The sequence below is a fragment of the Erythrolamprus reginae genome, chromosome 7 (genome assembly GCF_031021105.1).
Source record: "Erythrolamprus reginae isolate rEryReg1 chromosome 7, rEryReg1.hap1, whole genome shotgun sequence".
NCBI lineage: Eukaryota > Metazoa > Chordata > Lepidosauria > Squamata > Dipsadidae > Erythrolamprus > Erythrolamprus reginae.
Window position 1 is genome coordinate 52,201,309 of NC_091956.1, and position 25,496 is coordinate 52,226,804.

The 25,496-nt window shown below is 38.7% G+C and overlaps 1 protein-coding gene across 1 annotated transcript; it reads right to left on the reverse strand.

Moving 5' to 3' along the window:
- Nucleotides 1-5,176: 5,176 nt before the first annotated feature.
- LOC139169931 (claudin-22-like) lies at nucleotides 5,177-5,845 on the reverse strand. The gene has a single exon (XM_070756619.1). It carries the CDS (start codon nucleotides 5,843-5,845, stop codon nucleotides 5,177-5,179), a length of 669 nt encoding a protein of 222 aa, XP_070612720.1.
- Between the last annotated feature and the right edge of the window lie 19,651 nt (nucleotides 5,846-25,496).

The following is a 25,496-nucleotide window of genomic DNA, read 5'->3' on the forward strand; positions in this document are numbered from 1 at the left end:
TTCAAAGAATGAAAAGTAATATGTAAATGTATCTAGTAAGAGTTTATTCAAATAGTTACATTCATGGAGCCCAAACAGATCCATTTTCACAAGAATTGTTCTTAACAAAATTTAATTCTCTAAGGCAAAGTTTCTCAACCCTATCAACATTAAGATGTTTGGAGTTCAACTCCCAGAATGCTAGGGAAATCTTGGAAATAAATCCTACACATCTTAAAATTGCCGAAGTTGAGAACTATTGATCGAAGCACCCATTGGAAACCTTGGTAATGAGCACTTAAAATATGTAATATTAGTTGGGTTAAGATTAAATAGTCCATGTAAGTTGGTTCCTAAGTTAATTATGGCACAATAAGGTTTAAACATGATCAATAACCTTAGCTTGTTTAACCAGCAACTAGGTTTAATACAAAGTGCTTTTTTATTTAAAAAAAAACAGTTATTCTCCAAAATCAGCTTCTGGCTGCAAGTTTACAATAGATACTAGGCAAGGTATTTGAAAAGAGTCTGTGACAATTTGCCAAGGCAAGTTGAGGGAATTTGCCATGGACAACTCATCATGGACAACTCACCATGGACAACTTGGTGCAATCAACTCTCTGTGAGACAAGAGTTGCACTAATAGCAAAGAAATTGTGGAACAGAGTAATTAAAGAAAGGCTGAAAAAGGACAGACAGAATAAAATGTGAATGGCAAAAATTAAAATATTTTTATTTATTTTAAATAGTTAAATTAAATTATTAAATTGCCCTATAGCAAGTTATCCTGTGATGAGTTGGCTGTGGCTAGTTGGTCATAGGCAAGTTGGTCTGGTGAGTTGGCTGTGATGAGATGCCCCATTCTAATTTGAATAGATGCTTCACAAAGCACATGTGGGTGCATCTGAAGTCCCACCCCACTCCTGTTTCTCAAAACACTGAAGAAACTATTGCTCATCTTCCAGGAGGCTCAAGTTGGAAGTGGCTGCTTTATCAATCATCCTTCTATGTAGGGGTACTTTTCTAGCTGGCCTTCAGTTGTCGTGCATGTATATACATGTGCAAAGTCTGGGGACATATTTCAAGTCTAGAAAATCTGTGCCAAAACTTTGGAAGGATCTCTTCAAGGACTTTTGCTTCATTCAGTCCATCAAGAGGTTTTACATACCAGTAGTACAGCCACAGATTTTCTTGGCATCCTCACTCCCTTTGGTAATTCTCATCTGATAACCAAGTACTGATTAGTTTTGATGTCATTATCATGGAACACACAGTGATTGATGCTTTGTTTCAGCAGTGATGTCACTGTTTTGTAGATCAGACCAAAGTAAGGCCTCTAATTGCTTAAGAAGGTATTGAAGAGCTAGTAGTGATAAATGTCTTTTCTAAATTAAATCTGCATGCCATACTCCCCACTGACTAAAGTAGAACTTCTCATTTTATAAGATCAGGCTATTTAAACAATGTAACTATTGCTTCCAAGCTATGGAACATAAGGTAATGAGAGCATTACAGTTATTTAGGCATTTTAAAGCCATTGATGAAAGTGACACATAATTCTATATGTGATACATATTCACATACACATAAAAAAGCCACTGAAAAAAACAAAGACTTCTGTTAATTGTGTACTTGTCAATTTTGCAACATAATTGTATGTAGACATGCTGTATTTTATTTTTCAAGGATATAATAGTATTGTTGAAAAAAATAGGAGAACATTACAGTATGTTCATTACCATCCTTAGAATTACAGAAGGAAATAGATTATTGTGTCTTAATTTATTTTTGTAAATCTCCCGAAGAGTCCTATTATTATGAACAACTTTGTATAATTATTCAGATCTTTTCAATATTGCTTCTACTTAAAAGTAGGAAACTGCTTAATATTTCCTGGGTGCCCCTCTTTTTTTAAAACATCTTTTAGAAGTGAACTAAACATGTACATGCCATTTACTCTGTCAAGGTCAAGGTCTAAAAGCTGAAGTTGCAAAGTTATTTAATATAGAAATGAAGGCTGATATTTTCAGCTTCTTAGTCTGACAATACAGTATAATAATGTTTTAGAATGATGTATAGAATTGTATCTTGTGATTTATTTATTTCCAGTCTTATTTATGTACAGTACAGTTTAATATAGTTCAGTTCTGAACATTTAAATTTGCGGGTTAAAGAAAGCTACTGTCCAAATTATTTTAAGGACATATACAAATATACCACAATATTTAGAGAAAAATAAGAATAATAATATATTGGCAAGATAAATTTTGTTGGCTGTTTATAAAAAGGATCTTCCATCCATGCTTTCTTTCACATGCTAAAATTGCAGCAACCTCAACTAATACTTAAGAAAACATTTTGAAGTCCTGGAAGTCTTAGCCAATTTTTTGTAACAATTTTGAAAATCTTGATTATGGACAAATACCAGTCAAGTTTCATACTATACTAATATCATTTTTATCATAAAAGTTACCTATCAGAAAATAGAACAAATGTAATCATATCTTGATTATCATTACTTCAGTACAATCCTGCACATCACATTACAAGTATTACAAGTAGTATACAATATTGTTTAGCCAAATGAACAAAGTGTTAGAAAATATTTTATTGGATGACACTAAACTTCAATTTTTATAGTTATGTTAAATATTAAATATTAAATGATCAGAACTGAACTCAATATTTAATCAGGTTGTATCACAAATGTCTTCTATCCTAATATTGTCTGTATATGTACACATCACTTAGATTAACCTTTGTCTCTGCACTTTTCAATTGTTTCAATGATTTGGAAAAATACAGTTTTTTTAACAGTAACTTTTGCATGCTTCTTTTCTTTACCAATACCAGTTAAATCAAGTTTATGTGATTTGTGCAAATATTCATATAAAACATTCACCAATAAGACCATATTATAATGGTGGGCCATTAATCAGGATTATGGTGATTTCTTGAGTAACAATGATTATGTAAGCTGTACTTATGTAAGTGAGTTCCTACACAAACCACAATCCATGACAGTACATGATTTTTTTCCCTGATAACATTTTACACACTAAGATATAATATAAAACTGACTGGATCTGAAACTCATAAATGCAGCAAGTCCGTGCTCTATTTTCATTTTATTTTACTAAATGCAGTTTTTCATGGAAACTGAGGTCCATCTCTATTTTCAGAATGGGAAATAGACTTTGTAATACAGAGAAGCCATTTTTATAAATACATTTTATGACATTGGAAATCTGGATACTTCCAATATTAACAGATATGTATATGATAGATAAGGTAATAATATCTTAAATTTGTTTATATAATACATTGAAACATGTCTATTTAACTAATAATACAAATCAAACTACATAAGTGTAAATTATGCTAAAAAGAAATAGATGTAATTTTCATTCTAAATTTAATTTTAATATACTTGGCAGATTATGTTTTTTAGTTTAAAATTATTTAGCTAATGTCAAAAAGTCTGACTCTTCTGTGGTCTAACAAAAAAAAATATGATCAGTTCTGTGCATAGAAGTAGAACTCCACCAGTAACCAATGAACAGTGTGTTCTCACATTCCCATCTGGCAGCTACCTTTTGAATAGCCTCCTATCAAATTTCAACAACAGCGGGCATACTTCAGAGCAACAGAGCACATCAATGCTTATACAACTAGCACTTTTTGTAGCTTTTACTCTTGGTGTTCTGTCATCAGACAACTGTCCATTTGTGAAATGTTTTAACATTCTGTAAACCTTGACTTCTTTAGGCAAAGCTAAAAGAATTTTTTTTTTACATTATATCCTTTCTTTCCTTTTTGCACTACCTATGTAGCTTTCCAGAGCATCCTTCTTCATTTTATTAAAAAATAAGTCTATTATAGCCTTATAAGCTACTTAATAGGTTTAACAACATTTTCTTATAAAAAACCATTAACTTTTCCGTTAAGCAATGTAATAAGAAATATGCAAGTTTTAGCATTTGTGAATGTACTGATAGAGTTTGAGTTGAGGATCAGCGAAGAAATGTTGTGTTATTACTATCGGTAAATAGGTACTGTAAATGTTCTCATATTTAGATTATTTGTTCTTTCCAATAATATTTAAATATAGAAAAATGGTAACGTGATTTCAAAAGTATTAGACTCATAAGATCCATTTTACACTGAAAATACAGTTCAAATATTAACATTTTACTTCTTTTTAGGAAATAATAATCAATCCTTACTTGGATAGATTTAACTACATAATTGAATTCATATTCATTCAGAAGCAAATCCACAGAGTTCAATAATGTTTTCCTCCAGATAAGTACAAATATAATTAACCTAACACTCTTAAGTTTGCAAATTCAATTATGTAACTTGGAGCTGCTTAATAAAAGACATTATGCATTATAAATGGATGGCACAGAAGCAATCCAGTTTTTAAAAGATGTAAACAAAAAAATAATGCTGTCATCACACAGTAAAATTAATACAGTCTTTCTCAGACTTTAGAAAGTATATTGGGAACATATATACTTACACTCAAATATCAACACATAACACAACAGAACCAATTCTTTACAATACCAGTATTTGACATCTAATTAAAATATTTTGTTAGCTACTTCCTTATATCTTAAAAATATGTAGTGGCAATAGCATGCAAATAAGGAGAGGAAATCTTGGTGTTTTCCATGCTTTAAGATGAATCCTAGTCTGTAGGTACAACTGGAATCTATTAACCAGTATTGCTGAATTGAAGATTTATTTAAAGATTTTGCTGCATATTTGAATTTGTAGCAGAAAGTTTAAATGAGAATAGTATTTAAATTTTAAGACAGTAGAGAAACAGAAACAATGATTTCTGAAAATCAAATACAGGGTATGATTGTGTAATATGATTATTCATATTTGTATGACTTATTTGAGCTTTGGATATTTTGTTTTAACAGTACATTTTAAGTTGAAGTAGGCAAAAATATATGATGATGTTTTCAATAGTCATTTTAATCTACTCTTGTTATGAAGCCCGCATTTTCAGCCTTGTAATAAGAAGGATAACAGTACTCTGGAAATAAAAAGTCCAGGAAAAATATTAGAAACTCAAGTGTAATTAATTGAGTGAGGAACAAAGCGTCCTTTAATCTTAATTGGAATAAGTTCTGCACACTGTGTTTAAGTGCATGAAAGGAAAAATAGGCTCTCCTGTCTCTCAGACTCTTAGACTTTGGGGTCTGTTGTTACTTTCCAAGTGTTGACAAGCATCTAGCACACCTGCCACTGTATAATGGACCGAAGACGATTGAGTAACAACAGAACAGACGCTGCAATTTAGCAGTGAGCCTCCAAAAATGAGACAAAATCCAGCAAACCAGCCTATAAAAAGTGCTTCCCCAAAGTCCCACCTCGGAACGATGTCTGGAATAGTTTCATCCCAAAATTCCTGCACAGTGGTATGAGCCACCCAAGACACTGGGACTAAGGCTGCAGCTCCTGATATCCAGCAGAATATTCCTCCCAGCAACAATAACCTCTTCTTTAGATCCTGTTGCTGTTCTCCAATCTTTAAACAATCCAATCCAAAACTTGAGAGTAAGAGACCAGAAAGTCCTAATCCATTGGATATGAACATCAGAATCCTAGAAATTTGGAGCTCAGGAGGTAAAGCTAAAAAAGAATCAAATTCTTTGCACTGCATTCCCCCTTCTTCATGGACCACACAAGCTTGCCAGAGTCCCATTGTCCAGATCTCCAATTCATTCAATTCTAAATTGAGATTTTTCCACTGAGGTAAATAAGTAGTGAGGCAGGATAAGACCCATCCTAACAGGCAAAATAAAATCCCTGCTAACTGCATTATGGTTCGGTTCACTAAAGCCATTGTAAAGGATGCAATCGACTGTCTGGAAAATCTTTTGGCCAGGTTTTTTGGAACTTTGACTTTATATAGTGGCTGCAGCTCCAATGATGGTTGCTCTTTGCTCTCCTCAATATAAGCTTCAATTATTAACCCTTTGAGAACTCTGAAACATGTTTTTGTTCTTCCTGAATATAAGGTTTCTTGCAAAGGACGAAGGACTCTGCTTAACCATGAGTTGGGTTTTGTGATAAGGATTTGATATGTTACCTTTCAATTTGCTTGGTAAAATTATATCCCAATGCCTGATGATTGCAAGTCTGAGGATGAACAAAGAAAGCTCTATGACCCCTCACCTAAAAAAAAACAACAGAAATCTTTGTGCTTCAATACGGATTAATTAGATTTTAAGTGGTGATAAAAAAACAGGTCTGTCTGCAACAGGACTTCATTGTAATAGCTAAATTTGAGATTTCAGGGCTTCAAATTAAGGCCTTGTAAAGAAAGGCATCCTGTTTTTCTATCTTCTGTACTTCCTTAGTTAAATGTATACATTAAGACTTATCTTTCATTCTCATCATTTTTCTGCAAAGAAAGCTTTGAGATATATTGATTTTCTGTCCTGTCTGAAGTTACTTTTAAATGGGCTTTCTTTACAGCTGAGTTTTTCAAGAACAAAAGGTTTGGTGTAGTGGTTAAGATGTCGACCTAGAAAGCAGTAAACTATACGTTTCAGTCCCACCTTAGGCATGAAAATCCAGGAGGCTGACTTTGAGCCAATCTAACTCATATCACAGGTTACTGTTGTGGGGAAGATAGAAAGGAGTATTGGTATGTTTGCTGTTTTGAATTGTATGTGAAATAATATGCAAGATAAAAATCTTTTTCAAAAATAGAAGTTTGAGCTAAAACCTGATGTCCTGAAGTACTCAAGAATCTATAATTGACAAAGATTATTGATTAACAGGTTTTTAATATAAATCTTGGAAATTGAGATAGCATTTGTGACTCTTTGGTAACCCATTTCCTTTACAGGTATAACTGAGGTCTCATTTGTTTATATTACTTTCACAAAAACACCTTAAACCTTTTCTACTAGGAGAATAAAGGATGAGTTTGCAAATAAGGACATGCATGTTCAACTTACTTTCTTATTTTAGTAGTGTGCTTATACTTGCTGCTAACACATAGGAAAAGCAGCCTCTTCACCATCAAGAATGTTAATTCAATACAGAGAATGTACTTTGGATTAAGAATTGTGTCATTGCTTTATTTTGTTCTGCAATGGCCAAAAATGGCTTAAATAGCTTTAAATTCTTCATTAAAAAAAACAAACACCCTTTACATTTAAAATAAGAGAGGAAGAATTTAGGTGGCATACAAATCCAAATAAATAAATAAAATTTCACAATTTCCACTATTTATTTATTTATCTATCTATCTATCGATCAATTGATTTGATTTGATTTGATTTGTATGCTGCCCCTCTCCGTAGACTCAGGGCGGCTAACAACAATAATAAGACAATATAAACAAATCTAACATTTAAGTTTAAGTTAAATTTAAAAACCCTAATTTAAGAAACCAATCATACATACAGACATACCAACCATACATTTTATAAGCCTAGGGGGAAGGGAATATCTCAATTCCCCCATGCCTGATGACAGAGGTGAGTTTTAAGGAGCTTATGAAAGGCAAGGAGGATGGGGGCAACTCTGATCTCTGGGGGGAGTTGGTTCCAGAGGGTTGGGGCCACCACAGAGAAGGCTCTTCCCCTGGGTCCCACCAGACAGCATTGTTTAGTCGACGGGACCCGGAATAGGCCAACTCTGTGGAACCTAACTGGTCGCTGGGATTCATGCGGCAGAAGGCAGTTCCGGAGATATTCTGGTCCGATGCCATGAAGGGCTTTATAGGTCATAACCAACACTTTGAATTGTGACCGCAAACCGATGAGCAACCAATGCAGACTGCAGAGTGTTGGTGTGACATGGGCATATTTAGGAAAGCCCATGATAGCTCTCACAGCTGCATTCTGCATGATCTGAAGTTTCTGAACACTTTTCAAAGGTAGCCCCATGTAAAGAGCGTTACAGTAGTCGAGCCTCAAGGTGATGAGGGCATGAGTGACTGTGAGCAGTGACTCCCGGTCCAAATAGGGCCGCAACTGGTGCACCAGGCAAATCTGGGCAAACGCCCCCCCTCGCCACAGCTGAAAGATGTTTCCCTAATGTGAGCTGTGGATCGAGGAGGACGCCCAAGTTGCGGACCCTCTCTGAGGGGGTTAGTGATCCCCCCCCCCCAGGGTAATGGACGTACAGATGGGATTGTCCTTGGGAGGCAAAACCCACAGCCACTCCGTCTTATCAGGGTTGAGTTTGAGTCTGTTGACACCCATCCAGACCCCAACAGCCTCCAGGCACCGGCACATCACTTCCACTGCTTCACTGACTGGACAAGGGGCGGAGATGTAAAGCTGGGTATCATCTGCATACTGATGATACCTCACCCCATGCCCTTGGATGATCTCACCCAGCGGTTTCATGTAAATATTAAATAGTAGGGGGGAGAGGACTGACCCCTGAGGTACCCCACAAGGAAGCAGCCTAGAGGCCGACCTCTGACCCCCACTAACACTGACTGCGACCGACTGAAGATTATTTCTTCTTAATACTGGCAGTGATAGTATATTTTGCCCTGTTTTGTGCCCAATCTATCTTGCAGGGTTGTGGTAGATCTCACAGAAACAGTACTGGGTTTTTTTTGTAGAGTTCATAGAAACATAGAAGACTGACGGCAGAAAAAGACCTCATGGTCCATTTAGTCCGCCCTTGTACTATTTTCTGTATTTTATCTTAGGATGGATATATGTTTATCCCAGGCATGTTTAAATTCAGTTACTATGGATTTACCAACCATGTCTGCTGGATGTTTTTTCCAAGCATTTACTACTCTCAGTAAAATAATATTTTCTCACGTTGCTTCTGATCTTTCCCCCAACTAACCTCAGATTGTAGCCCCTTGTTCTTGTGTTCACTTTCCTAATAAAAACACTTCTCTGCTAAACCTTATTTAACCTTTTAACATATTTAACTGTTTTGATCCTGTCCCCCCTTTCCCTTCTGTCCTCCAGACTATACAGATTGAGTTCATTAAGTCTTTCCTGATAAGTTTTATGCTTAAGACCTTCCACCATTTTTGCAGCCTGTCTTTGGACTCGTTCAATTTAATCGATCTCTATTTCTAGGTGAGGTCTCCAGAACTGAACACAGTATTCCAAATGTAGTATCACCAGCACTCTATACAGTAGGATCACAATCTCCCTCTTCCTGCTTGTTATACCTCTAGCTATGCAGCCAAGCATTCTACTCGCTTATCCTACCGCCTGACCGCACTGTTCACCCATTTTGAGACTGTCAGAAATAGTATTACCCTGTTACTGTGCGTAGGATTACAACTAGGTTTCAGTATAATGAAGTTTTAGAATTGAATTTTCTTTAAGGAAATTGAAGCCTTGTAAGGTAGAGATCCTGTTTGATCAAAATGAAACACATCCTCATCACTTCCAGGATAGATTACTGCAATCTACTCAGGGGTGGGTTTTGACTTACCTCTCTGCCGGTTCACTTCCTGACGCGCCATGCACACGAGGGCACATGCACAGTGCCAAAAACCCAGAAGCAAAAAACAAGATGGGGGGCGCCTATAGCGCTACCAGGAGAGCCGGTTTGGGGGTGTGGTAGCCCTGGGTCACTGCCAGTTTGGTGAGCAAGGGGAAATTCCCACTACTGGTTCTCTAGAACTGGTCCGAACTGGCAGGAACCTATCTCTGAATCTACTTTATCTGGTGCTGTCTTTGAAAACTATTTGTAAACTGCAATTGGAGCAAAATATTATGGCCGGCATTTCTAGAGAATAAGAGCTACAACAGCTTTAAAATACCAGTAGGCTTTGGAGTGCAACTTATAATGCTGGCTCTAGCTATAAGGCCCTTTACAGCATGACTATCAAACGCAGTCCAGTTTGTCTCCTGCAAATAGACATCTTATGCTATCATCTTGTAGAGAGATGTTAAACTCAATGCTTTTGCACTGCAGTGCTGGAAGTGCCTCTTTTCTGAGATCTGGTTAGTGCCCATGCTGATGTCCTTTGGAAAGGATGTAAAGACAGTGTAATTCAAGAATTATTTGTTATGGTCACCGATCAGCCCCTGCAGAGATATAGATTATTCTTAACTGATGCAATTGTTTTAACAGTTTTATTTTGTTCTTTTTTTTATAACCTAATATGTGAACTACTGGGAACCACACAGAAATATAAAAATATTGTAAGTAAGTAAATAAATAAATCTATCTAACAGGAGGCAAAGCAAATAAAAAACCCTCCACCAATAATGCTGTATGCTGTGTTGTGAACTTCTGAAATTCTGTATAAAATCCTGTAGTTTGTAGTAAGGAACTAAAGTCTCAAAAAAAATTGATGGACATATGAAATGCAGCTAAAATTACACCTCTAATAATATTAGAAATATTGGTTGTGCTTGCATTAATTTTGGCACACATTTATTTGTTTTTGTCCTTATATCTAGACTAGCCATTAGACATTATTATTCTAAAAAAGATTCCATTGTATATAATATGACACAATTCTCTTTAAGGTGACTACTAGCCTAAGAATAATTTGTGTTGTGATTGATCTCTTGGAAATTCTATACACTTCTATAATGAGAGTTGACTGCACATTGTTGTGGTTAGCATGGAAGTCACATGAAAGTCTTCTTCAAGTTGAGTTCAACTTCTTACAAATTAACAGGTATGTGAAGTGTTTTCTTCTTTGCTTCCATTCCTCATCTCTCTCCAATTTGTTGTTATTCTTTCTAGAATATTTAGAACGTATCAGGTCTCATTTTTAGATTCTCCACTCTAAATTACATGTTTTGAAACCATTTAGTATGTCTGCAGCAGTGGCAACCTGGAGTAAAAGAAAAAAGACAAGATGATAGATGAAACTGCACAAACCAAGCCCCATTCTTCTTTTATGTGTTTCTGCACATTACCCTGGTCCCGAGAATTGCATGCCTAGCACCTGTTCCTCCCATCATCCTCTCATTACCTGTACCTGCATAAAAACTGGCATGTATTGAAGCTGATACCTAGTGTTAAATTTGTAATCAAAAGGTGGAGCCCAGAAAATAGCTTGTGGCTGTTGTGTGCTCCCAAATAACCATGAGATCTTTCCTTGAGAATAAAACTGCTTTGTGTCTGTTTCCTTATCTTTCTCCTTGCTCTAAATTTAAAGCTTCTATTCTACATGGCTTCTTATCACTGCCAACACTTGGGTCCTCATGGAGCTCCTCCAAAACGTCAATGTTATTTCTTTAATATTTCCACAGTTTTTAAAAAATGTTAATTTGCCTGCTTTTCCCCCCCTGACATTGTCAGTATTATCCAGTTCACAAGTTCATATTCTAAAGAATATTCAACTCTGCTTTGTTCTCTAAGGTATCAGTTATGAAATCTGTTATACAATGATTGCTCTGAGTAATCACAAGTTAATTTTCTCTAGCTGAAATAGTTATATATTCATTTTTCAGAAATGCAATGGACAATGGACAATATGCCTTCTGCCGCACGAATCCCAGCGACCAGTTAGGTACCACAGAGTTGGCCTTCTCCGGCTCCCGTCGACTAAACAATGTCGTCTGGCGGGACCCAGGAGAAGAGCCTTCTCTTTGGCAGCCCTGACCCTCTGGAACCAGCTCCCCCTGGAGATTAGGGTTGCCCCCATCCTCCTTGCCTTTCGTAAACTTCTTAAAACTCACCTCTGCCGTCAGGCATGGGAGAATTGAGACATCTTCCCCAGGCCTATATAATTTATGTACGGTATGTTTGTGTGTATGTTTCGTTTTTAAATAAGGGGTTTTAGATATTTTTTAAATATATTAGATTTGTCATTGTACATTGTTTTTATTATTGCTGTGAGCCGCCCCGAGTCTGCGGAGAGAGGTGGCATACAAATCTAAATAATAATAATAATAATAATAATAATAATAATAATAATAATAATATGCTGATCACATGTCTGGGTATTCCCATATTTATCATTACACGTGAATAAATGTGAACTGCATACATGTAACATATGCTCATCTTTACCAATATTGAATGCTAGTAATTATGTTAAATAATATTGCTGGTGATATGGCTGCTACTTCTGCTGGTGTGGCTGCTGTTATTATATGAAAAATTATAGATGAAATGTTGCCCTGATATTCCAAATAACTGTTCTACATATTTTATGTGGGTTTAGTTATACTCAGTGGTGTGCTGCTAAATGTTCAAAAATCAGCTTCGCTCGTTCCATTGCTGCTGCCATTCAGCATTGCTAAATGAGGAAGAGCTGATTGACACTCTAGATGTCAAGGCACAACTCTGCTCCCAGCAGGTTAACAAAACTGCAGAAAATTAACTATCACCTGATGTAAGGTGATCTAGTTATATTCATTAAATATTAAACAAATCTTTTGTAGATACCTTCACCACCAAGGACATTGATATTGCAACAGATATACTGTTGGCCCTGTTACTTTTTCAGTGTAATCCAGCTCTTGGTTTGTAGAGCTCTGAAAAAAGAAACAAATTGTATTGGGAGGAGGCTGAGTCAAACTACCTTGAGTTATCATTGCCCCCTGGGCCTCACAGTCTTAAGCATTAGATCCAATTAATATAACTAAGTTGAAATTGAACGGGTCCAAAGACGGGCTACAAAAACGTGGAAGGTCTTAAGCATAAAACTTATCAGGAAAGACTTAATGAACTCAATCTGTATAGTCTGGAGGACAGAAGGGAAAGGGGGGGACAGGATCAAAACAGTTAAATATGTTAAAGGGTTTTTTAATAAGGTTCAGGAGAGAAGTGTTTTTAATAGGAAAGTGAACACAAGAACAAGGGACTACAATCTGAGGTTAGTTGGAGGAAAGATCAGAAGCAACGTGAGAAAATATTGTTTTACTGAAAGAGTAGTAGATGCTTGGAACAAACTTCCAGCAGACGTGGTTGGTAAATCCACAGTAACCAGTGATGGGCTCCTAAGGAACAGTCAGGAACGCAGTTCCGGTAGCAAAATTTGGAGCTCCACCCCAGAGCACCCAATTTGCACTGAAAGATGTTGAAACAAAATGCATAAGCCACGCCCAGAGTGTGGTAGTAAAATTTTTGGTAGCCCATCACTGACAGTAACTGAATTTAAACATGCCTGGAATAAACATATATCCATCCTAAGATAAATACAGGAAATAGTATAAGGGCAGACTAGATGGATCATGAGGTCTTTTTCTGCCGTCAATCTTCTGTGTTTCTATGTTTCTAAGTTGTAAGTGTGTTATCAAATAGGTTTTCAGTGTTTGTTCTCCAAAAGTCAGCTAGATAGAATCTTTGAGGAATTTTCTCCAGATTGTCTTGATATCCTGATTATGAGGTTGGAGAAGCCCTGAGTCATGGCTTTATTGTGTGAGACCAGCATTACTTTGACTTTTTCAGTCAGATGTATTTGGCGTTTGAGTTGTTATGTAAGATGATGCTTGGTTTGTTCCATTTGATCGGTAGATATTGCATGCATTCAAAGGAACACTTGAAGGCACCATCATGCATATGTAAGTTCTCCCTTTCATACAGAAGCAGTATTCTTTGCTCTACTAGGTTATACAGTGTTCCCTCGATTCTTCAACGACTTCTACAGTAACGCAGCGTCGAGAAGGCCTGGCTGTTGGTCCCTTGAAGCAGGGCCTTCTCAGCACTGCGTTGCTGTAGCCTCCGAGGCTGCCCACCGCGGAGATCCCCTCGCCCGAACAGAGGCAGCGGCGGCACCGGTGGCTTCGAACCTGTCCCCGGGTCGTCGTAACAACGAAACATCGTACGTCGGGGATGACGTAACCCGGGGACTACCTGTATTTTTGGCTATGAACAGTATCACAAGCCATCCCTTAACACTTTAAACCCCTAAATTGCAATTTCCCGTTCCCTTAGCAACCATTTAGATTACTACTCACCAGGGTTATTTATTAAAGTTTATTAAAAAAAATAAATTAAATTAAAAAAATTAAATTTATTAAAGGCGGACAAAAGTTTGGCGATGACATATGACGTCATCGGGCGGGAAAACCCGTGGTAAAGGGAAAAAAAACACGAAGTATTTTTTTAATTAATATTTTTGAAAAACCGTGGCATAGACTTCGTGAAGTTCAAACCCACGAAAATCAAGGGAACACTGTACTACAAAGGTTAGTATAGTCAAAATCCCATTGGTAACTCACTGTTTACATATGATGAACAGTCCATTCGTTTGATGGCAGCATAAAAACAATGTGAATGGAAATAATAAAGTTCATGGAAAAGGGCCAAGAAATTTTTCCAGGGGCAGAAAAAAGGGTGGACTTAATATTCTTTGAAACTTGATGAAAGGAAGTCATGAGAGGATCAGAGACAGGGCTGACATTGTTAAGTACTTCATTGTAACTGGAAATATTTGAAAAACTCAAACCACCAAAACCAACCGAAATGCTCGCTAAAAAGGGGAAAGACAGCTATGTTCAGTGAGATCACGACAATACTTTTGATACGTCTGCCAAGGTCAATCAAAGAATGTTAGATTTAAAAGATAATGCCAAAAACAATCTGTTCAAGGTCCAACAGCAGCAGTCCTTCTATCCATCTACCCATCCATCAATCTCACTTCAGGATGGTGAAATGAAAAAAATCCAAGTGTGACTTTATTGAAGTGTCTTACAAAAATACAGCAGATTGAAACATACTAAAGATTATTTGAAAGACTAGCAACAGTATGTATTCAATAATTAATATTGTACCCTTGTGACTCTCTATAGCCCGGGGCATCAGAAATAGATCTTCCATTCAAAGAGACACTGTGAAAGTCTTTTAACCAAAAAGTAAAAGAATTTCGTTATCAGAAGAGAAAGAAAATGCTATGGTCTTAAAACTTTATATAAGTGGCACCACAGGACATTGCAAGAACAAAAGTGTGACTTCCTAGAGCATCTTGATCTTCTGAATGTAATGTTTTTACCAGGTCATTTTCTTGCCTTTGCCTCCTTCAGAGGAAGTAAGTGGAAAGCTACAATAGCAAAAAACTACAATCAATGCTTCTAAAATGTGTGTTTGAACAAGCTTGGTGTTAAAAGTACATTTTTGTTTCAGACCAGATAGATGGCCATCAATTCAGTTTCTTCTGTTCAAAAATACACTGATATTAAATGATAATAACATAAAATTAACAAGGAATACCATAAAGATACTTTTTACAGGCATCCAAGAAATCTTTGGACTGGAGGTTTAGAAAATGATAGTTCCCACTACCAAATTGCTTATATTGTGAGATAAAAAAGGATTGAGGGAGCTTTAAATGAAAAAAAAATGAATAACTTGAACTCTATATACACATTTCAAATATTTATTATTATAAATTGTTTTTAAAATGAGTAAGGATTATTTGTAGCTGTGGTTTTTTGGGGGTGGGTGGGTGGGGAACAAGTTAAATGTCTTTGCCATCTTAAAATGGGAAATAGAAGAAAATGTATTTTAATATAAACCTAAAATAGACTTAACATAGACCCCCCCCTCCCCCAGCCTGCATCAAATCCTGGCTCCAGTAATGTATACGTGCAAGTTTAGCATCATCAGTCCATTCTCTGCAGCTGATGGCCATCCCCAAACCTCTGAGCTAGGCCATTAAATGCATTGCTTTAGACATTAAAAAGTTATTCACCCATATTAAGAAGTCTTGTTGCTTAAAGCTAGCTTTTGTTTCAATCATTGCAAAAATCTTTAGGCAACTCTTCTATGTGTAACCATTCATAAGAGACAGTATAGAAACGTCCCAATTGGTCCTATGCTCTAATCAGGTTTGTTTTGCTGCCATTGTCGAAGAGGGAAACAATGTAAAGATCTACTTAGGCAGAAGTCTTCCATGTATGTGAGTTTCCTTATTGGCATTTTTCTGTGGAAGAATCCTATTTTAAGTCTGTACAAATATTCAAAATATTGAATGTGCTTCATGTTGAATACATGCTAATGCTCATGGTATATTATTATTATTATTATTATTATTATTATTATTATTATTATTATTATAATACAACACAGCAAACGAGATCACTATGCTGGATTTCTTATTTCATCACCAGTCGGGCACTTCCCAAGCACCTAGGACTACGTGATGTAGCGGCGAATTATGTTTGACGATCCCAGTAAAGTGGCCTTTTGCAATTGACAGATGGAGATTTTGTCAATTCTGATGGTTTTCAAATGTCCGCTGAGATCCTTTGGCACTGTGCCCTGCGTGCCAAGTACCACTGGGACCACTTTCACTGGCTTATGCCAGAGTTGTTGCAGCTCGATTTTTAGATCCTCATTGTTGAATCCTCTGTAAATAGTTGTAACCAGGGAAATTATGTAAATAACAGATCGCGCCTGATTGGTTGAGGCGCTGACAGCTCGGTTTAGGCGGGAACCAAAACTGTATAAAAGGAGCGCTTTCTCCCTGCCCAGCTGAGATGCGTTCCAGCTGATTGTCACTTACGAAAGAGCTGAAAATAAAGGAACCGTCTTGTTACTAGCTGTCTCGAGTCACTTCACCTGGCGACGACGGAAGAAAGAGCCTTCGCTTGCCGCTATGGATTCCCTGCCTGTCGGGAGAGCTCCGGAATTCTTCGACCCGGAGAAATCTACATGGGACGCCTACCTCGCGAAATTTGAAATATTCCTCGAGGCTGCTGGAATGAGGGAAGCCGACAATGATCGGAAAAGAGCGATCTTCTTGAACTACTGCGGCTCGGAGATGTTCGATCTCGCCCAGACATTGACAGACCCGGCACCGGCCAACTCCATCGCCTGGGACTCATTGAAAGCAAAGCTGTCTGCCCATTTCAAACCCACGAAGCCGGCGATCGTCTTCAGACACCAGTTTTCGCGAATGGGACAACTAGACTCGGAGAGCATTAATCAATATGCTACGCGCCTACGAACGGTGCTGTCGAAATGCCGTTTTGACAACCCGGAAGCTCGCCTAATAGATGCCCTCATCTTCGGGATGAAGAATTCTACTGTCAGAAACAAACTCCTCACCGAAGAGGAACCTTCACTGCAAACAGTCATCAAATTAGCCCAGACTGCTGAAGTCGCCGAAGTCGCTGCAAAGGAGCTTAAACAAAACGACAAGCACGAAGTCATTGCTCACATCAATTCGCCTACTCGCCGAGCTGAGTCTCCAAGCAACTTAAGTCCATCTACACCCTCCGAAGACGACTGCTTCTTGCTCCAGCAAGACCACTCACGCTCCCTGAGGCAACCTCGCTCAACACTTCCGTGCTCAGGCTGCCGGGGAAACCATCCGCACCAACGCTGCCCTTTTCGGGATGCCAATTGCCACTGCTGCGGCCGCCGTGGCCACATTGCCGAAGCCTTCAGAGCCCCCATGCCGGAAGAAACATTCTCCACACAACGGCCACCAAGATTTCAAAACCAGCAGCCCCAACAGCGCGACAACAGAGGATTTAGATCTTTCGTCCGGAAGAATCACTCCAACTTTAACCGCGACTACTCAAGAGGTAACCGGGACATTTCTATCAATAACACGGTAATGGCCAACAAAGCCAAAATTACTATTTCATTACTCCTAAATTCGCACCCGTGCCAGATGGAACTGGACACTGGTTCTCGGTATAGTATAATGACTTGGGAAAAGGTCAAACTGTATATGCCACATATTGTCAAAACTGATTTAATAGGTACAGATTTAATTATTAAGGATTTTCAAGGGGGGTTAATTCCAGTAATGGGAAAGCTAAGCGTGCCAATTGTTTTTAAACATGTTAAAATTAATCTTCCATTAATAGTGGTATCAGGACCTAGGCACTCCCTTTTGGGATTAGAGTGGATGGCTCCCCTAGGAATAGAAATCTCTGGCATTTGCAAAATAACAAACAACCTTATTCCTAACTTCTTAAAGGAATTTCCAGAGGTTTTCAGCTCAACTTTGGGGTCCTATAAAGGCCCACCTATCTCATTTTCTCTTGATCCTAAAGTGCCCCTTGTCCGCCTCAAACCAAGGAGAGTTCCCCTGCCACTACTTCCTAAATTAGATATTCAATTAGATAAACTTATACATCAGGGCATTCTAGTCCCAGTAGACCAGGCTCCTTGGGAAACGCCCATAGTAACTCCTCTCAAACCAGATGGCTCCTTACGAGTCTGCGCCGACTATAAATCCACCCTAAATAAAGCATTACAACATCATCCATACCCCATACCAGTCGTACAACAGCTACTTCACTCCCTGGGGGAAGGGAAAGTGTTTGCAAAGATCGACCTGGCTCAGGCTTACCAGCAATTGCCCGTCGATGGTCCTACCTCCCTGGCGCAAACCATCGTTACCCATAGAGGGGCCTTTAGATGCACCCGGTTACAATTTGGCGTAAGTGTAGCCCCGGGAATTTTTCAAAGTCTGATGGAGATGTTATTGACAGGAATTGGGGGAACAATACCATACTTTGATGACATTTTAATTTCGGGGAAGGATCAGGCCCAGTTAAACCTAAGGATAAGGGAGGTATTAACTAGACTGCAGGACAAAGGACTCAGGATTAAACCAAAGAAATGCGTTTGGGGAACCAGTAGTGTTGAGTTTCTGGGATATAGAATAGATGGCGAAGGCATCCATCCCACTAAAGAAAAGGTCAAGGCTATCAAGGAAGCCCCCGAGCCCAAGAGCAAGGCTGATTTGCAGGCGTTTTTAGGCCTTCTAAATTTTTACTCTGTTTTTTTGAGACAGAAGGCCACAGCAGCAGAACCTCTACACCGGCTGCTTCAGAAAGGAGTCCCTTGGACATGGGGGAGAATTGAAAGAGAAGCCTTCTCACGAATAAAGAATCTATTAACTTCCACAAGTGTAGTGGTACAGTATAGTACATTGCTTCCCCTACGTCTTACGTGCGATGCTTCCCCCTATGGGGTGGGTAGTGTCTTGGCTCATGTGCTGCCTAACAACACAGAGGCCCCTATAGCATTTTTTTCAAGAACCTTGTCCAGCACAGAACGAAATTACAGTCAGCTGGACAAAGAGGCTTTAGCATTAGTAGCTGGAGTTAAAAAGTTCCACAATTACCTTTTTAGGAGGAAGTTCGAGCTGGTTACCGATCACAAACCCTTGTTAGGCCTTCTTGCCCCAGACAAACCAACTCCGCCCTTTATGTCACCAAGATTAATTAGGTGGACTATATTCTTATCAGGTTACCAATATGAATTAACGCATAGGGGAGGTACAACCATAAACCATGCGGATGGCCTTAGCAGGTGCCCCATCCCCGAAATAGTGGAGGACCCTGCCCCTTCCGCTGAAGTATTACTTATAGAGTTAGAAGATAACCCCCTGACAACTGCCAAGGAAGTAGCTGAACATACTAAACAAGACCCAATACTAATAAAAGTAATTAATTGTGTTTTAAGAGGGTGGAGTAATGAACCTGATGAAAAAGACCTGTCTGAATTTAAGAGTAAGAGATTTGAACTGTCTTATGTTAAAGGTTGTCTATTATGGGGTGACAGGGTCATAATCCCTGACAGTCTGAAGACTAAGGTTTTGAATATGTTGCATGTGGGACATCCAGGCATTGTAAGAATGAAAGGGTTAGCAAGGGGCCATTTCTGGTGGCCGGGACTGGATGCTGAAATTGAAGGGTGGGTGGCCAAGTGTGACCCTTGTCAAGAGTCAAGGTCGAAACCCCCCAAAACTACACCCATGGATTGGGAGCAACCCAAGGGGCCTTGGTCCAGAATACACATTGATTTTGCAGGCCCTATTGGCTCACAGTATTTCTTAATTGTAGTAGATGCTTATTCTAAGTGGGTCGAAATAATTGAAATGCATAATATCACCACATGTGCTACTATAAAAGCGTTGCGCCATCTTTTTACCACCCATGGCTATCCAGACGTATTGGTATCTGATAATGGGCCCCAATTGACAGCCAGGCAATTTGAGCTATTTCTAGACCAGTTAGGGGTCAGGCACGCCCTCATATCACCATTTTCGCCATGGGCTAACGGATTGGCAGAGAGGTACGTTCGTGTAGCCAAGGAGGCCTTACGTAGGGCTGGCCCTGGAGAGGTGCAAGCTCATTTAGACAAATTCCTATTGGCCCAGCATATAACTCCAAATGCAACAACCCACAGAAGTCCTGCAGAAATCCTCATGGGGAGAAAACTCAGGTCAACCCTAGATAGGTTACACCCTAGGTATTGTACAAACAGTTTTACGTCTGAAAACGCTGAAAGACATATGTTTTTGGGGCAATGTATCTTTGCAAGAAATTTTAGTGGAGGCCTAAATTGGCTAAGGGGAACCGTGGTGCAACAAAAAGCACCTAAAACTTATGTAATAAGGTTAAATGATGGCCGACTATGGACTAGGCACATCGATCATTTAAGAAGGTGCCCAGAAACTGAGTATACTCAAAATCCTAAGACCGTTGTTTTACCCCGCGTGGAAACGACGCACTACCAACTGTAATAGATTTAAATTTGGACTTACCACAAAGAAGCTGTTCAACCAGCACCGCAGGACCATCTTCGTCAGCAGAGGTCGGTGATGTGCCAGCCAGCTCGACTCTGGGGGCCGGAGCTCAGCCTCGGCCCTTAGAAACCAGAGGAGGTACCGACGAACCGACCTCCTCTTCTGCCGACGGCGAAACCTCAACTGAACTGCGCAGGTCAGCAAGGACTATACAGAGACCGCACCGATTGGATGACTACATCACATGGCTTTCTGACTAACTATGTATTTTTTTTTCTAGAGAGGGAGGGGTGTTGAATCCTCTGTAAATAGTTGTAACCAGGGAAATTATGTAAATTACAGGTTGCGCCTGATTGGTTGAGGCGCTGACAGCTCGGTTTAGGCGGGAACCAAAACTGTATAAAAGGAGCGCTTTCTCCCTGCCCAGCTGAGACGCATTCCAGCTGATTGTCACTTACAAAAGAGCTGAAAATAAAGGAACCGTCTTGTTACTAGCTGTCTCGAGTCACTTCACTCATATTTCACTAATTTCTCTAGCTGCTTCTCCTCAATTCTGCTGTCCCCTGGGATTGCGATGTCGATGATCCATACTTTCTTTTTCTCCACAATCAGGATGTCTGGTGTGTTATGTTTCAGAATTCGGTCAGTCGGAAGTCGGAAGTCCCACAGTAGTTTTGCTTGCTCATTTTCAACCACTTTTTCGGGCTTATGATCCCACCAGTTCTTTGCCACTGGTAAATGGTAGTTCTGGCACAAGTTCCAGTGGATCATCTGTGCCACAGCATCATGTCTATGCTTGTAGTCAGTCTGTGCAATCTTTTTGCAGCAGGTGAATATGTGATCGATTGTTTCATCTGTTTCTTTACAGAGTCTGCACTTTGGATCGTCTGTTGATTTTTCAATTCCGGCTTTAACAGCATTTGTTCTAATGGCCTGTTCTTGTGCCGCCAGTATTAGTCCTTCTGTCTCCTTTTTGAGTGTTCCACTTGTAAGCCATTACCAGGTCTTTTCTTTATCCACTTTGCCTTCAATCTTCTCCAAGAACCGGCCATGCAATGCTTTGTTCCGCCAACTTTCCATACGACATTGAGTTATAGTTTTTATGTACTGGTCCTTAGTTTGCTTCACCTTGAGAAGCTTCCTATTGTTGACCTCCATCAACGTTGACTCTTTGCTCTCCTTCACATAGTCAGCTAATGCAGGGTTCTCTTCTTCCACTGTCTGCTTCACTTGCAAAAGTCCTCTGTCGCCTATTTTCCTTGGTAAATACAGCCTGTCAATGTCACTGCGGGGGTGTAGTGCATGGTGGATCGTCATTAATTTTCTGGTTTTCAGGTTGTCCAGCTCTGCTTGAGTCCAGTTCACTATGCCAGCTGTGTATATAATGACAGGTATGGCCCATGTATTTATAGCTTATTATTATTATTATTATTATTATTATTATTATTATTATTATGTCAGTACAACACAGCAAACGAGATCACTATGCTGGATTTCGTATTTCATCACCAGTCGGGCGCTTCCCAACCACCTAGGACTGTGTGATGTAGCGGCGAATTATGTTTGCCAATCCCAGTAAAGCGGCTTTTTGCAATTGACAGATGGAGATTTTGTCAATTCCGATGGTTTTCAAATGTCCGCTGAGATCCTTTGGTACTGAGCCCAGTGTGCCAAGTACCACTTGGACCACTTTCACTGGCTTATGCCAGAGTCGTTGCAGCTCGATTTTTAGATCTTCGTATTTCACTAATTCTTTAGCTGCTTCTCAATTCTGCTGTCCCCTGGGATTGCGATGTCGATGATCCATACTTTCTTTTTCTCCACGATCACAATGTCTGGTGTGTTATGCTTCAGAATTCGGTCAGTCAGTTTTGCTTGCTCATTTTCGACCACTTTTTCGGGCTTATGATCCCACCAGTTCTTTGCCACTGGTAAATGATAGTTCTGGCACAGGTTCCAGTGGATCATCTGTGCCACAGCATCATGTCTATGCTTGTAGTCAGTCTGTGCGATCTTTTTGCAGCAGCTGAGTATGTGATCGATTGTTTCATCTGTTTCTTTACAGAGTCTGCACTTTGGATCGTCTGATGATTTTTCAATTCTGGCTTTGACAGCATTTGTTCTAATGGCCTGTTCTTGTGCCGCCAGTATTAGTCCTTCTGTCTCCTTTTTGAGTGTTCCACTTATAAGCCATAAGCAGGTCTTTTCTTTATCCACTTTGCCTTCAATCTTCTCCAAAAACTGTCCATGCAATGCTTTGTTCCGCCAACTGTCCATACGACATTGAGCTATTATTATTATTATTATTATTATTATTATTATTATTATTATTATTATTTATATGCCAGCCCTCTCTGAAGACTCAGGGTGACTTATAACATATAAAAACAGTATAAATCGAGATATGATTAATTAAAATTAAAATTGTTACATTTAAAAAACTAAAAAAAACTATTAGCATACACACATATCCATTCAAACAAGTCCACTATACATTCATTGGCCAGGGGGTAGAATCTAATGATCCCAAGCTTGGCGGCATAAATGAGTCTTTAGACTATTACAGAAGGCGGGGAGGGTGGGGGCAACATGAATCTGTGGGGCGAGTTGATTCCAGAGGTCCGGGACTCCCATAGAGAAGTGACATTGCCTAGTTGATGGGACCTGGAGAAGGCCGATTCTGTGGGACTTAATCAGTCACTGGGATTCATGCAGCAGGAGGCGGTCCCAAAAGTAAGCTGATATGATATGATATGATATGATATGATATGATATGATATGATAGTGAGTGCATTGCCATTCTATAGGAAGCTAGGATGTAGAATTTTAAATAGTAGGTACAGTGGCCATCATTCATAGGTTGAATGATTCCAACAGATTCCATTCTGATGTAGACAAACAAAATTTATGACATAAATGAACCAGAAAAGAATAATATATTGATTTGGTTAGAGCATAGAGTTAAATGTAATCTATAATTTCTGGTAATGTTTTGGTTAGAGACTAAGAGTTTCAGAGGTACTACTGGAGTTAATATACATTAATACTATGTCATTAATTTATTCTTTGGCTGTGATACCACAAATACTTCAATCTTTGCTTGGTTTCCCTCCTTACAAATATCTATAAATATGATCAACCTCGCTGAGGACTTCTGCAGGAAATTAAAGAGTGTTTTTCTGATGTGATTTAGAAGGTAAAAGTGAAGGGAAGAAGGTAAAAGTGCCACAGTGCTGATTGAAAAATACAGACAGTCCTTGTCTTACAACAGTTTGTTAGTGACCATCTTAAGTTATGATAGCACTGATAAGTGACATATTACCATTTTTCATAGCTACAATTGTTGTAGCATGGTCACGTGATCAAAATTCAAATGCTTGGCAACTGACTCACATTTTTGACTGTTGCCATGGCCAGGGTCATTTGTGACCTTCTGACAAGCAAAGTCCACAGGGAAACCAGATTCACTTAACAGCCATTTATTTATTTATTTATTGGATTTGTATGCCACCCCTCTCCGTAGACACGGGGTGGCTAACAACAGTGGTAAAAACAACATGCGACAATCCAATACTACAACAGCTAAAAACCCTTATTTTAAAACCAATCATACATACAAACATACCATACATAAATTGTAAAAGCCTAGGGGGAAAGAATATCTCAGTTCCCCCATGCCTGACGACAGAGGTGGGTTTTAAGAAGCTTACGAAAGGCAAGAAGGGTGGGGGCTATTCTAATCTCTGGGGGGAGTTGGTTCCAGAGGGCCGGGGCCGCCACAAAGAAGGCTCTTCCCCTGGGTCCCGCCAAACAACATTATTTAGTTGACGGGACCTGGAGAAGGCCCACTCTGTAAGACCTAACTGGTCGCTGGGATTCGTGCGGCAGAAGGCGATCCCGGAGATAATCTGGCCTGGTGCCATGTTACCAACTGAACAACTGCAGCAATTCACTTAACAACTGGGGCAAGGAAGGTTGTAAACTGGGGGCAAAACTCATTTAACACGTGTCTCTCAGCAACATAAATGTTGGGCTTGATTATGGTCATAAGTTGAGGCCTACCTATAAAGTACTATTGTCTGTGAATGCCAAGGCAGCCTGAGTAGAATTTTTTTAAGCGTAGAGATAAAAGATGAATGATTCAACTTGAAATATCTCTGACTATAGTGAAAGAAGCAAACAGCTTACATGAGGACCTGCTTAGATTTTTTAAAATCTCTGGTCTTTGTGCTCTTCAAATACAACATCAGTTTTTAAGAACAAGTCACTCAACTATTTTTTTCCCTTGTTCAAAAGAGGCAACTCAGAATACATTGCCTTTAACTACTTAAAATATATCACAACTATCAGATTTCAATGTTGGTTAACACAAAACAAGTCCACTTGATTCATCCAAATTTTGTGAATTGTTTAAAAATGTTCTCACATTCTAAATTGTTTTTAGCAAATTTTGCATTCTTTCACGTGAACATTAATGTTTTCATGAATTTGTGGTAATAAGATACCTTATATTTCTTCAAAATATATACAAAATATAGTACATTAGAATGTTTATTCAAACCAACTGACAGAAAGTACCAACCCTTAGCATTTATTTGCATTTATAAAAGGGTATAACATTATTGCATGTTATTTTTCTCTTATCTGAAGTACATAGTATTACATTTGCATTTCAAAAAGTGCATCTTGCCCAGATTAATTCAGGCAACACATCAAAAGAACAAGAAAAAGGATGGCAGAATTGAACAAACCTAGAGTTAGAATCTAATTTTGTAGAGAATTGATTGGCTGTTATATGATACAATATATCACATTCTTGCCATACCCATTGGTGCAAATGAGTTTGGGCAGAGATAACAGTATAGCAAGATCACTTGTGCTTCCAATTAACTGAGTTTATAGAGGTGGGCTTTACAGGCATCATCTCTGCAAAAACAAAAAAACAAAAAATGGCTAAAATATAGCAGAAAACTCAGTTATTTTTCCTGATAGTCAGATTTAGTATCAAATCTAGCAATTAGTTGTTGAGACAAAAATACATCCTATTTCAATCAAACAGTGTCACAACTTGTTTAGCTCTTGAACATTT